The following is a 15374-nucleotide window of genomic DNA, read 5'->3' as shown; positions in this document are numbered from 1 at the left end:
TATTGAGATCCATTTTCTAAGCATCTGTTGGCCACTCCTTGTGCTTAGCACATTTCTGTATGTTTTCTCCTTCACAAGTATCTCTGTGAGGCTAATGTTTTTGCAGAAGGGGACGATGAGGCTCAGAGGGATTTCCCTAAGGTCTCACAACCAGGAAGTGGTGACTTTTTTTTCACCTACTATGACTATTGCAATTAAGGTGATAACATTTGATAAAATATAGAAACATTACTGTTATAATATAATAGTTGTTGCTGATATAGCACCTCTCAGCACTTTCCCACATAGTAGTGTCAATAGAATTTAAAAACAACCAAACCCTTGGAAAGCACGGGGAACAGCCTGCTGGCTGCCTTTCCTTGCCTGCCCTCTGGCGGCGATGACAAAGAACAGATGAACCCAGAGCGGGCAGAAGGGGAAAGTGCATCCGCATCTGAGCCCAGGAAAATCCTTTGTGGAGCCCAGACCCTCTGTCCGGTCTCCCAGGGCCCTGCCCACAGCCCTTGGGCTGTAGCCAGCTGGATTTCCCCCAGATCCTTCTAGGCTCCTGATTTGCCATCACCCCACTCAAAGGTCTTGGTCCTCTGTCCCTTTGCCAGGACAGCAGTGGGCAGTGACCCTGCTCCTGCTGCCCGTGGTACACTGGAGCTGAAATGATATCCTCCAGCAGAAAGTGAAACTTTAGCTTCTGTACCTGAATCATCTTGCTCTCAGCCCACAGTCCCACTGATGAATAATTCAGTCTTACATGACTAAGGCAGTCTCTTTGGGTCCCATTACCTTAATTGCGTTTGAGGTTAAGGTTAGTCAGTTCTGGGTTCTCCCTCTTCCTGACCTTCTCTCCAGGTGACCCAAGTTCTCAGAGGTCAGACTATCACCCTGGCATTGGAGTTGGGATGGGGATGCTCGTGTCTGCTCCTTGTGCTGGCTTGTCAGCCTCCCTGGTCCCTGAGCATCCTGCATTGGTCCCCGAAGGCGCAGCTGGTCCACCATATGTGGGCCCTGCCGTCATCTATGTCCCTGACGTCCCGTGGCCTTATCTCCCCAACCCAGGCTTACTCCAGGCCACTGTTCAGCCAGCACTTCTGATTTCCTTCAGGCAGGCAGGCAGGGACTCCTGGGGGGATGTGGGCCTGGGGTATTGGGAGCGTGTCCAACATGGGTCCAGACGGCTCCCACGGCCGTTTCTCTTCTACCTGTGAGGCACCGGCCAAGCGCAGAGCTCCTTAGGGGGCTTGCAGTGTTCCTGGGTTTCATTCCAAGAACAGGAGAAAATCCTTTCCTATCTGGAATTCACTATAATTTATCTGGGTGTTTCTGGCACCCTAGCTTACCCAACCCAGATTCAACCCAGAGCAGGAGGAAAACATAGACTCTCATGACCCTGCCTCCCCCATTCCTCTCTAGTGCCTCCCTCCTGCACTAGAAGGGTTTTCTAGTTTCCTTTCTGTCCAGCAGGAACCACCCTCCTTGCTGTCAACTCCTTCCCTGTCCCCTGGATGTTTCACCTCTTCTTCTCTGGAGCAACATACCTCAGCTTCATGGCTCAGTGTGCACAGAAAAAGGGTCACTGGGCACATAATACACAGCAGGCTTTACCAAAACTATCAATCTGCTGTAGCTGGGCACTGTGCGGCAGCCCCCAGAAGACGCAGTATCACGTCCTGCATAAAATTATGGTCCCTGAGAATGACATGGCTTGGAGGGATTCTGGACACAAGAGCAGAGTGGGAGCAATGTCTTTAGCTTTCTGACCCTCAGACCGGCCTCAGAGGAAGTCGCCCCCTCTCCTGTAGGAATGAGGGGGCCCCACGAAGCAGGGTGTGTTGTGTGAACCCACCCGTAGAGCAAACAGGTAGAGTCTGGGCAACAAGGACAGGCTGGCCTCTCCCCGGGTTTGTCGAATTTGGTTCTGCTTGGTATGCCTGCAACACAGCCGCTTCCCACGCGTGTTCCCTGGAGCCCCGCAGCACACTCGGCCGTGAAAGGTCCTGCCGTGCAATGGCTTTTATAAGCCAAGATCTGAATACTGGCACTTACCCAAGTAGTCCGGGCACTGCCCAATGCCAGCCTACGTACGTGGGTCAGAATCACCCTCGTCGTGGGCCGTTGGGAGCCCTCCCTGGGGCGTAACCCGCCATCCCGTGGATGCTGTGTCCTCTCCCCGCAGGACGGCACGGCGCCGCTGTGGATCGCGTCGCAGATGGGCCACAGCGAGGTGGTACGTGTGATGCTGCTGCGCGGAGCCGACCGCGACGCCGCCCGCCACGTGAGTGCGAGGACCGCTGCGCGCGCGCGCGGGCTCGGATGGGGACGTCTTCCATTGAAGCCTTGACCTCCGAGTTTAACTCAACTGAAACGTGCGGAGGAGACGCAGTTTTATTCTGTCTCTTCCTCACCGGGGTTTTCTCCCAACCTCCACCTGCTCTTCAGCAGGAAAACAAGGGAAAGGTCTGAATCAGTTGAAACCTAGCAACTGCTGCTCAGTCCCTCTAAGGGGAAAATATTGAATTCCTTGAGCTCCTCCTCCACCTGGGCTGACCTCTGGATGACCCGGGAGGACCAGGTAGGAGACTCAGGCCTCGGCTGCCCTTGGGGATGTGTCCGCCGGCGGCTGCTGGTCTGCCTGGCGCTGCGCCTCCTGTTGGCCTCCAGGCCACAGTGCTGCTGGCTCGCGGGGTCTGTGGTTTGGGGTCCTCGGTGCCCCGGCTCCCCGAGCTGCAGACCCCCGCACCACATCCCGCATCGGCCTCCACTTAGCCTCTGTTGGGGTCACTTCATTTTTTTTTTTTTTTTTACAGTATCTGGCCTTTTTGCCCTTAATATTACCTTGCCTGTGTGACCCACCTCCACTCTCCCAAGTCTGAGCCCACAAAGGGGGAAACCAAAATACACATTCCTGACCACTTCTCTGTCCTCTCTTACACTCTCTTTTTTCCTTCCCACAATCTCTGAAGTCAGAAAGGAAAAATCCTCTATTCTCATCTTCCTCCTGATTCCAGCTAAATCTTTGGAGCAGCCTGGGGTGTTTCCTTTACTACAGGAGAACTCTGTGAGCAAAATCCTCCAAATACAGAAACTGATGCGTGAAAGTAGGAGGAAGGGGGAAATGGAAAATCTCTTCTCAGGCCAGAAAAGGATGACAGAGCTTAATATTAATTTTTGAACTTGTCTTTTCATTCTTTTTTTAACAGATTTCAATCTATCCCCTTCTTACTCTCCCCCCATCACCACTACCACAGGTAGGCAGGTACCCAGGACAGACTAGAGCAAGGCTGTATACACGGGAAGGCAAAAAGAAAAGCAATTTAAAATTTTAAAACAGTAGATACAGTTCAACAATTATTTAAATCATTAAAAACAGTTCAACTGGGAATTCCCTGGCGGTCCAGTGGTTAGGGCTCCGCACTTTCACTGCCAAGGGCACAGGTTCAATCCTTGGCAGGAAACTAAGATCCCACAAGCCGCACAGTGAAAAATACTTTTAAAAAAAAGTTCAACAATTAATTTCTAAGTCATGAACTGCAGAGAATGCCTCTTTAGTCCATCTGTGTTCTAAAAATATCCTCCTGAAATTCCCCTTGTTCCTGTACCCAATATTCTAAGGGACTAGAAGACCATGAATTCCCAGATGGCAGGGTTTGAAGATAATGTAATAAGTCACATGTTTTGTGTGGTATTCTTTCATGCAGAATTAACTGTTTAATATGCTCTAAAATGATTTTAGATTAAGAGACGTTGCAGGCCTCTGCTTTCATTTACACATTTTGCCTCCTTCTGACAAGCACATTCCCAGTTCTCAACCAACATTTCATTATCATCCAACACACACATATGTTAATAATCAACTTTTCTTTTCCTCTCTCTGTAAAGGATGGTACAACAGCATTACTGAAGGCAGCCAACAAAGGGTATAATGATGTCATAAAAGAGTTGCTGAAATTCTCACCCACCCTCGGTATTTTGAAGGTAAGACCTACAGAGAAAATTTTACCAACTGTAAAAGAGAGAGGATAGAAATTTAAGAAGTCCACACTGGGGACTGCAGTGGAATCTGGGTACCATTTGCATGGTTAGTTGTGTTACTGAGAGAACATGCCTACAACTTATCCATGTTAGAGATTCCCGGGCACTGGTAGAAATGGGAAGGTAATAAAAAGAGTGAACCGGAGTCTGTAGCTACCAAGTTTTCTAGGGGGAAAAAAATTAAACAATAGTACTGAAATTGCTAACTTGGAAATCACCCATATTGATATATCATTGGAAGATTTGTGAAATCCTCCACAAATGAAACACATGATTTGTGTCCCAGAAAACATGAGGGATAGGAACTCACATTCCTTCTCTTCATTATCTGGGGCAAAGAACCACATCGTTACCTTAGGTGGAATGATATAAGCCTCAAACATCTGGACACGTCAGAGAATGTGTCATTCTGGAGGGCTGCGTCTTCCAGAAAACAGAGCCCCGAAACTCCTTTTTTAAGTTGTAATCATTTTGGATTAAAATATTCCTCAACTAGAGTATCTACCAGAGGTTGGCAGTCTTTTTCAATAAAGGACCAGGTAACAAATATTTTAGTCTTTGTGGGCCGTACAGTCTGTGTTGGAACTGCTCCACTCAGCCATTGTAGAAAGCAGGCAGCCGTAGAAAATACGGCAACAGCAAAAAGTATGCCTGCATCCGATCAGACTTGATTTATGGATGTTGTATTTCTAAAATTTTATATTTTTACGTGTCACAAAATAGTCTTCTTTTTTAAATTTTAAAATGCTGAGCTCATCAGGATGTAGAAAAACAGGCGGGGCAGGGGGAGGGGGGAGTTAGATTTGTCCTGCGGGCTGTAGTTTGCTGACTCCTGGTATACACTCTAGCGTTTTGTTAAATAGAGGACACCAAACCTGTTCTAAACTTGGGACAGTAGTTTAGCACTTTTTTGGATTTATTGATGTATCTGAAGTCTACTTGCCCTTTAGATGCCTTCTGTCTGATCTTTATGGGTTTAGGCTCCGTTGTTGCTGTCAGCTGATACGGAGCTGCTGTTGGTATGCCGTTCTCTCTTGCCCCAGTGAGCTAATTCTAATCTTCCATGAGCTTACGAGTCAAAAAAGCTGTACTTTGTACTTGTAAAACTTGTTTGGCAAGTAAGAATAAACAGTCTGTGAAAATGAATTCTCTATGAATAAAAGAAACTAGCTCCAGAAATGGACTTTGCAATATCTAGTCGTGTTGCAGACAGCTTTTAGGCTTAGTTTTTTATTCTTAGCCACACTGCACTTCGGCAACACTGGTAAGTTGGTTAAGATTTTGATAAATGAAATATTACCAGATTAGTGTATTGCTGCACATGGCAAACATGGTGAAGCAAACAGGGAAAACGGATACTTTGCTGGAGTTTTTCTCTGGGTATGATATTTAACGTGCCTACAAGATCAGAAAGTGTTTTACGTATATATATGAAGTAGTTAATTTGAAAACTAAGCTTGCATTTAGGTACTATTCACAGACATATGTACCTTCTAGACCAGATGTCTTGTGACTGCCCATCGTTCTTATATTGGGTTTGTTATATTCTCTTTTCCCCTCCCAGAATCCAGCTACACGCTGCGCATAGCTGCTTCCTTATGTCAATAAATATTTGCAGTAAATTCCATAAAATGTCAGCAACCTATCCACTAGACCCCTCAGTACCCAGAAATGCTCCAGCTCAGGGCTGGGGTCGGGGGTGGTCCTCAACGCACCTACTCTTACTCTTAAGCCGTGTAGCTCCCAGTCGCTCTCCTGCCCACCTGCGCGTGTGGAGTGTGTACCGCTGGGTTGACAACTCGGCCCATAGGTGAGCAGGCTATTCCTCCAGCCTTGCACCAAAAGCACAAAGACCTTAAGAAAAAAAAATGTTTGACGTAGCATTGTTGTTTTTCCCACAGCAAGTTCTGATGCCTCTACAACGGACCAAGTGAGCATGAAATCATGTACACACTGGGCAGATGCCTTATTTCACTTGCAAAAGGTTATTGGCAATATTTATACTGACCATACACGGTGTCCCTGAGGACACTGTACTAGGTGCTGATGTGACTTTGGAAAGGGAAGATAAGGATGAGCAAGGCTCTAGCATTACAGTCTCATCAGGCCGAGTGCTGATGGCTGTGAGCTCTCTCCTGACACACACTGTCCTTTTCTCCTAGAATGGGACCTCAGCACTCCATGTGGCAGTGCTCAGCGGAAATATTAAGGCAGTCGCGCTGCTCCTGGAAGCAGGGGCAGACCCAGCCCTGAGAAACAAGGTACCGTCTTAGTCATCTCTTCCCTCCATCGGGCGCCTGTGCAAAGAGATAAGGCAGCGTCTGCTGAAGCCAAGACAGCATCTTGGCTCCAGACGCTCCTCATCCTTGGGCATAGTAAGGGCATAAAATGTTGTCATCATAGGTTATGAGTGAGCAGTACATTTGGACCCAGAGGACTATACTAAAACCCCTCTATTATCAGTGATTTTCAGGTAACAGTGGGGCGGGGGTAGGGGGCAGTGGTTGTGGGGAGTAAGGTTGTAAGTATTCTATCATCAGAGAAGTGTCCTAAAAATGTCAAAGTTCCGGTAGTTTAATCACCATCCTCCGTGAGTTGGATACTGGTACCTTGAGAACTGCCTGTGCTCTATTTGGTGACCTCATGGGGAAGATGTTGCTTTTTATATTGTTAACAGGACTTTGCCCCACAGTTCCAAAACCAACCCATATTTTTTTTAATTGAAGTATAGTTGAGCAAAACCAACCCATATTTTTTCACAGCTCAAAAATTTTCTTAGTTTTCAATTAAGCCAAACTTGGAGGTGGGAGGATGCCCAGTAACAAATGACTGTCATTGTATTTCCTCCTACTCAACATCTGCATAAGCAGTCACAAGTAGAGACTGGGGGTGGGAGAGTAGCCTAGGAAAGGTCTAGAGGAAGCACACTGAAACTACTGACTTTTGAAGGAGGAAGTATGGTGGGGACTTATTAACAAGGGAGGGTTTGAAAAGCAACTTTCACTTTATACTTAGACAGTGTTTGAATTTTTATAAGCATCTATTACTGTGTTAGATTTTATTAATAAAACCAAAATCATATAACATTTCATGATATTTTTAAAAGAAACTATTAAGAAGTGCAATTAGACAAGAACCGCCACTTTTTCTCATTCCACTTAGCACATGGAATTATTACTTCCCCTGTTCCTACCTTTGAACTACTTGAAGACAACATTTCTGTTTATTTCTTCCTGAGATACATGGGTTTGTCTTCCATTAGCTGGTCTGGCTGTGTGATGAGCCCGCTGAAATCACAATTGCTCTCTTATCTTTGCACCTTGGACACAGATGTCCTAAAAAGATCAGTCTTCGTTGCTAAGCCACCCAGTACTGAATTAAGGCAGTTTCTTTACATAGAAACTGAAAGATGCAATCCCTTGTGTGTCTCGTGGAATCTCAGCAATAATGGTTATGGGGAATTTCCAGTGACCAAAATGCTGGTCTTTGGAGTGTCTGTGTAGCTGCCTGTGTTGGAGTTTTATCCTGCAGAAGCCCTTGGAGAGCCGGGAGTAGCTGCCAGGAAGCTGCACGCCTGCACACCAGGCAGCCTGTAGAAGCCAGGCTCTTCAGAGGCAGCTCCAGAAGCAAGGGTGTTGGGATTCCAGCAGCCACTCAGGACTCTTGAGGGGGTATTCTTGACCTTTATTCATTCATCCAACAAACACTTATTGAGTGCCTGCTAGATGCCATGCACTGTGCTGTGAACATTGTCTATGGGGAGATAATAGTGAAAGAGATTCACATAGTGTCTGTCTTCATGGGGCTCAGAGTTTACTGGGGAATAAAGATAATTAAACAAGCAATTGCAACACACAGTGACAAGGGCTGTCAGCAGGAAGTGAAGAACGCTATCGAAGGCTTCCTGGAGAGAGTCACTTTTCAGCCAGTACAGAAGCACCCTTCTGCTCTAGGGGCTCCAGGACTTCTGCTCTGGGGCAGATGCCAGAGGAGAGGGTAACCAATGGCCCAGTACCTCTCCCCACACAGTAGCCATCCCCATGGGTGTGGGGATCCCATGTTCCTGATACCCCCAACTGAGGACTCAGAACACATCTTCTCCCAGGAGCAGTGGGGACAGAGAGTGGTATGGTGCTGTGGGTCATGAGTATGGACCTATGGTCCTGCTCCATAATGAGTAAGATGGCCTTTAGGAGCTAGCCTGGGCGCTAGCCATCATAACCTGAGCAACTTGAGAATTCAGTGGGGACCCTCCTGACAGAGGAGTGAGACCAGGTTTTTAAAACTATATGGATGACACACAGAACAGTGATGTGATTGACTGAAGCAACACAGTTTGAGAGTATAAAGCCTATTTTAATGGTAATGGATATGGACATTCATGGAGATGGTCACACACACCATAACTTAACAAGCTTGTGGACAGAGGTGCAGCTTCTTAGATCCACTCCTCTGGATCCTCTGGCTACCTGCCAGCCTGTCACCAAGGACCAGTAACCGGTGCAAAACAGTTAGTTCTTCGTGAGGGTACTCTGAGACTGGATGCTGCTCAGGTCCGTTCTCCAGGAGCATTATTCTCAGCCCCAGGCATTAGGCCTGTACAACATCTGCTCCTGAGGAACTAAGCTAATACTAGACTTAACCCCACAGAGGGGTCTCTGGTCTAAGGCAGCATCGAATAGCACCTCTTGTTAGAGTCAGTCCAGCACCAGCATCAAGGGTCCTTTGGGTGGGCAGGAGTGCAGCTGCAGGACATGCTGCACAGCAGACCACTGTGGCAAACTCATCATTCCCAGCAAGTGAGGTCCCAGCCAGTAGGTGGGGGTCAGAGGGCAGGATCCAGCCTAGAAGGTAGGTATTGCAGGAGCTTCACCTAAGATCAGGGTTTCAGATAGAGCAGCCGGGGTTCCAGGTTTAACTGCAGGGGAAAAAAACAACTACATCCAAGTTCTCTCCCTGATGTGGTTGCCCTTCTACCCTTTAATTGCCTCTCCCCTGAATTCCCAAGAACATCCTTTTATTCATCTGTAACAACTGTTCTCAAAGTGTGTTCCGTGGACCCTTGGGGTATCCTCAAAACCCTTTCAAGGGTTCTAATAGGTCGAAACAATATTCTTAATAATACAGAGACACTATTTGCCCTTTTTCGCTGTGCCGACATTTGCCGTAATGGTACAAAGGCAATGACGGATGAAACTGTTGGCACCTTAACACGCATCAAAGCAGGGTCACAAACTGTAGCGGCAAATGATTGTACAAACCTCTAAGTTATTTTACACGTTGTAGATTATTTTATAAAAATACCAGTTTTACCTAAGAATATCTTTGATGAAGCAGCAAACAATTTTAATTTTATGAAACCTTGACCCTTGCTGTATGTCTTTTTACTATGTAACAAAATTCAAAGTTTGCACCAAGCACTTCTGCTGTAGGCTGAAGCACATGGTTGTCTCAGGAAAAGCACTTGTGCAATTGTTTGAGTTACAAAGGGAGCCAGCCACTTTTGGGGGGGAGCTCCACTTTTACTTGAAAGAACGGACTTGTATCCATCACATGAGCCTGACAGCTTCCCGATACCTGTAGCTTTTCTGATGAATCAGTGATAATATTAATGAATGACGTGAGCTTTGAGAATTGTATAATACAATGTGTCAACATTTGGAAGATCTGCATAACTCAGTGAGCTACTATTTTCTAAATGGCCGGTACATGATGTTACAAACATGCATAGGTAAAAAAATCCACCTGCAGATAGATAGACCTATGGATTTTAATGCAACAGAGTAGAAAAATTCATTGATGTGGTTTCAAATTCCACATGGCAATTTAGCTTTAAGATAATTGATTGGATACAGAAGCAGATATAAGAATCCAATTGTCTTCTTTTAAGCTACACAGTAAAGACATATGCAAAACTGTTAACAGTGCTACGCTTCTAACTTTTCTGTTTTTGAAAATTTAGTTCTTTTTCATAAATATGTTATTTATGTTAACCTGTAATGGGTTTATTATTTTTAATGAATTAATAAATATACTTAAATTTTTTTCAGTTTTGATTAGTTAAAAACAAAAGCTCTTTGGGGTCCTCAATAATTTTTAAGAGTGTACAGAAGTCTTGAGACTAAAAAGTTTGGGAACCATTGCCCTATAATGTCTATTTCTTAAGATAGGGACTCACTCACAAAGTAAACACTTACAGAATGTGTCTCAGCAGCACTGTGAAAAGAAAGGACATAGAGTGAGGCTGGATCAGGTGGGGTGTCGGGCCACTGAAGCTGTTCTTCCCTGTGTGTCTTATGCTCTGGGTGTTTCCTAACTCTGCCTTCTCATCAAAAGATGGGTCTCAAGTCCCTAGCAGACAGACTGCCTTATATAATAAACTAATAAGTTATCAAATCGATTTATTTACAACATACTAGATAAGCTAGGCATTGTGCTGGAAACGAGGATGCAGTGATTAATAAGATATGGACCCTGGCCTCCTGGATATTATAGCCTAGTAAGGGATATGGCTAGATAGAAAAAATAACTCTAAAAGACAAATATCATATGATATCATTTATAGGTCAAATCTGAAATATGATACAAATGCACCTATTAATAAAACAGAAACAGACTCACAGACATAGAAAACAAACTTATGGTTACTAAAGTGGAAAGGGAGGGAAGGATAAAATAGGAGTTTGGGATTAGCAGATATAAACTACCATATATAAAATAAAGAAACAATAAGAGCCTACTGTATAGCACGGGGGACCATATTTCAATATCTTGTAATAAACCATAATGGAAAAGAACATGAAAAGGAATATATGTGTTTGTGTGTGTGTGTGTGTGTGTGTGTGTGTATCTGAATCACTGTGCTGTACCCCCGAAACTAACACAACATTGTAAATCAACTATACTGCAAAAAATTTTAAAAAGAAAAATAACTAACAATGAGATAAGAAAGTAACCAGTGATATTTATATTTAAATACATTTAAAGAAAACCTTTAATGCCTTGATACAAAAGACTGAGTCCAGTGGGGTTTTTCATCAGTGGAGGAGCAAGTGTGGGTCAGGGGCCCCTCTTTGGAGTCTCTGAAACCACACCAACTGTGGGAATTCACTCATGCCTATCTTATCTTCTTTCAGGCCAATGAACTTCCGGCAGAACTAACCAAAAATGAACGTATATTGCATCTCCTCCGAAGTAAAGAAGGACACAGGAAGAGCTAACTTAGTTTCATATTCGACTGAAAGATAGAAACCTTAATCATATTGTCCAAAAAGAAATTGCTTTTCAAATAGTGTTGGAAATTCCTAGAAGAAGGAAAACGCCCAGAATGCCCACGCTGGGTCCCTGACCAAGAAGAGCTGTGCTTTGTGCCCTGAGTCAAAAGCAGAGCAGCTCAGGGACCCCTTCCTCTCATGTAGTGGGCTTCTCACACTGGCCTGTAGCCCCACTCCAGGGGGCCTGGCATGTTCGTGGAGTCCACAGAAACTCATTTTAAACTACATCAACTTGGGTCTTTCAGTTAAACTCTAAGATAGAGTTAAACCCTCTGTCTTAAAAATAGAAACAGAAAGGAAGCAGAAAGCTTTGTTCCTTTAAAAAGACTGAAAGTGTGACCTTCAGTGAATTGGTGCACTTTTGCTTTTGTGTTAAATGTATGTGTGCTCAAAGATATGGCTCCATCGTACTTTACATACATTTGTATGTCATTTCCAGTGTAAAATGTTCTCCTCTATGAATCAATAATGTATAAAGTTATATTATTGAAAAGCCACTTCTGACATTCCACCATGTGCTTTTCAAAGATGGACTGTTGAACTATAAAAAAAAGAAAAATTGTTCATTTTTACCTGGAGTCAATGTTGTAGGTATGATAGGATACAAGTGGCAAATTTGGAAATTCAGAAAATTACAAACCACAAGAAATGTAGGCTTGTCTCTTTGAACCATTACTTTGGGTCTATTGCTGGGAATCTATTTCCTGTGCCGTAACTAAGTAGACTTAATATGCTGTGGACTCTTGAGCTTCCAACACCAATTGCTTGATACAATGACTTTGGAGTCCTTGGATAAAATGTGATATAATATGTTGTTATTACTATTGCAGAAGTATAAGTAATAAAAGACTGTTACTAGTATTTAATAAGTGTTCATCTATGCGTGTATTTGGGTTGATTGATTCCAAGAAAGAAACCTGGGTTTTGTTGAATTATTCCTTTGAAGGGGGTCAAAATTTATACTCGATGCACTTTATGATCAACGGTGTCTAAATGCCTCAGTCAGTGCCTAACTGCACACACAAAAATTAAACCTTCTTTCTATAATCTACCATAATAAACACTGGTGGTATTTTGTTATTGAAACACATCTTTAGTTTTCTTGTTCATGTTCTGCTCTGGTTTCCAGCCAATGTTCTATGTTAAGATGGAGGGAAATGTTCTAAACCATATATATATATTTTTTTTTTTTTTAACCAACTTGCAGTGGTGGTACTAAAAGTATTATCTTTATGTCAGTAAATGAGTTATAATTTTGAAATTAGAAGATACTCTCTTAAAGTTTGTTATGATCAGTAAAACAGTCAATCAACAAAGATCAGCTTATTTTAATCCATGTCACAAGCAAAGCCAGTGATGAGCAACCCACAGGGCCCCCAGAGAGGGGGCCGACCACCCAGGCAACGAGCCTGCAATCTAATTTCTGGATTAAAAAATTAGAAGCTGTCTGTATTGCTAAGACATCCAGATATAAACATTTTAGTAGTTAAAAAGCAGTGCCCATCTCCACGCTGGCTTTCTTTTATTCAACAAAGTTGTACAAATACATCTTCTTTTATGGGAATTTCATAAAGCTATATTCATTTTGAAGAGGAAAATAATGTGGCCTGAAGTGCTTTATTTTTTTCCCCAACCAAAAAAAAAAAAAAAAAAAAAAAGGTTGCTCATCACTGATATAAATCAAAACAGTATAATGGGTACTGATAACAAAGTTCCAAAAGACAAAATGGGATGAAATGACAAACTTAATGTTGACAAACTTAATGTTTTTCACTAGAGCATGTTGTCCTGGGCCTATTTGTTAGATCCTTTAAAATGGATAATGTTCTTGACCAATATTAGGGGCATAAAGAATGAATTCAGTAGCTTTAACAATATTGAAAGGAGGCCTTCTTAACTGTAGGTAAGAGGTCTCTAGCTTAGAAGGATCACATTTAGTCTAAATGAGTCTAAATATTATCCATAGCAGGGAAGAAGATTGTATTAATCCCTCACCAAAGACTGAACAAAAGTTCTGTTATTTAAAATTAAATTGCATTTTTAAACTTTTTTTAATAAAGTTAAATTGCATTTATTTTGCACACAGGTAGATGATTCTTACTTTGTGTTAATCTAATTCACAATTCAGTGCTCTGCATCTTAAAACTTAGAAGTAGCAATTCCTATGCAAATCGTTTGCTTAATTGAATCCCCAAAGTTTTTCATTACATTCATTTGTTTGATGACAAATTCCATGTTATAATTCAAAATAAAGTTAACGTACTACCCAATCTGCCTTTGCTGATTTTTCCGTTTGTTCGTTTGTTTTTTTTTTCCTTTTTTTTCCTTTTCCCTGTTTGTTTTTAATCAGAAGTTCTTTCAGTGTGATTTTTAATAGTATGGAATTTTAGAGTGAATAATTCCGCTCTGTTGATAAATATATTGATATTTGGAAACTGAAAAGGATTAAGCTTTATGGACCTACGATTTCATTACTTCTACCATGGAGAACTTTTGTCATGATCCCAAAAGGTTTTTTATTCAAACAAAAATTCCTGGGATAGTCATGAAAGGTACTGAAAGGTACCTGAAGGTACTGAAAGGTACTGAAAATGAAACTCTAAGCTGTACATCGTGACGATTTGATATTTATAGACGCTGTGAAAGTATTCCCCCAGCTAGGTAATTAACACATCCATCACCTCACATATTGATCTTTATGTGTGTGTGTGTGAGAACGTCTTAATATCCATTTGTATTATCTATGATGCTCCTGGCTCTTCAGTCCTTTGCATTGGCTCTTTCTTCTGCAATAGTTGAGGATTTTTGCACAACTTCATATTTAGGAAACAAGTATTTGCAACGGTAACATTAGGAATCTGGAGCACTCCATGGCCTTTCTGGGATCCTCCCCTGTTCCATCCACCCTCTGCAACTGAAACCGCACAACGCAGATGGGACTCAAACCCAACCAAAACCCAGATTGGGGCTTGAATCCTGTCGTTTAATTAAGATTGCACACGTGGTCTAATGGTCACGTGGACTTAATGAAGCTCAGGTTCTTTATGTCTCAGCACAGAAGGAATTCAGGGAGAGGCAAAGTGGTAGGTAAGAAGTGGATTTATTTAGAGAGATACACATTCCATAGACAGAATGCGGTCTGTCTCAAAAGGCAAGAGCAGCCCTGGGAGAAACGCATGCCACAGACAGAGTGTGGGCCATCTCAGAAGACAAGAGGCCCCGGAATATGGGGTGGTTAGTTTTTACGTGTTGGGTAATTTCACAGGCTGAGGAGTGGGAGGATTATTTCAACTATTTGGGGGAAGGGGCGGGGATTTCCAGGAATTGGGCCACGGCCCACTCTTTGGCCTTTTATCGGACGCCTCAGAACTGTCAGGGTGCCTGTCAGTATGTCATTTAACGTGCTGATGTATTACAATGAGCGTATGACGAGGTTCAGCTCGAATCTTCCGCTATCTTGGACCAAATCGGTTCTAACCAGTTTTTGTCGTATTCTCAACAGCTATGTTACTCTTTTATTTTATTTTGTTTTATTTTAAGAGAGCTTGGGAATAAACTATTTTATTTTACTTATTTATTTATTTATTCTTTTTTTTTTTTTTAACCGTGCCCCGCGGCATGTGCACTGGAAGTGCAGAGTCCCAACCGCTGGACCGCTAGGAAAGTCCCCTTAAATATTGTGCCCTGCCCCCTCTCTCACAACCACAGAAGAGTTATGTCTCATCATTACCCCACACTGGGGCACCTACTCAGAGGAAAAGAGAACCCCGCAAATGCCAGGCTACTTGGAAACTGACAGCGATGCCTGCATTTCGGGATGCGCCTGCGCTTCAGATTACAGGGGTGAGAAGCTGAGGTCCTAATTTCATTATGAAGTGGTTTTGGTGCTGGAACTGGCTGAGCCTCACAAGTGGAGTCTACAGATTATTAGTACTAACAATAGAAAGAGCAGCTAACATTTGTTAAAGGATTGTTATGCGCTCAGCACTTTACATAGATAATCTCATGAAGTTTATATGCATTTTCTTATTTACCCCTGACAACAACCCTATGGAACAGGCACTATTATCATCA

At 43.1% G+C, this 15374-nt stretch overlaps 1 protein-coding gene across 3 annotated transcripts in view; it reads left to right on the top strand.

Annotated features, from left to right (window-relative positions):
- The window catches only part of ANKRD29 (ankyrin repeat domain 29), a 44454-nt gene extending 30896 nt beyond the window's left edge, over positions 1 to 13558 (top strand). For all 3 annotated transcript variants that reach the window (XM_060028796.1, XM_060028798.1, XM_060028797.1), the window contains 4 exons: positions 2171 to 2269; positions 3874 to 3969; positions 6189 to 6287; positions 11163 to 13558. In XM_060028796.1, coding sequence (XP_059884779.1) covers positions 2171 to 2269; positions 3874 to 3969; positions 6189 to 6287; positions 11163 to 11246 — 378 coding nt within the window. In that variant the 3' untranslated portion in view covers positions 11247 to 13558. The remainder of the gene's footprint in view (positions 1 to 2170; positions 2270 to 3873; positions 3970 to 6188; positions 6288 to 11162) is intronic.
- The last annotated feature ends 1816 nt before the right edge of the window (positions 13559 to 15374 follow it).

Source organism: Delphinus delphis, chromosome 13 (assembly GCF_949987515.2).
Source record: "Delphinus delphis chromosome 13, mDelDel1.2, whole genome shotgun sequence".
In the NCBI taxonomy this organism is placed as follows: Eukaryota; Metazoa; Chordata; class Mammalia; order Artiodactyla; family Delphinidae; genus Delphinus; species Delphinus delphis.
Note: the sequence above shows the minus strand (reverse complement) of the source record. Positions and strands in the feature narration are given on the sequence as shown.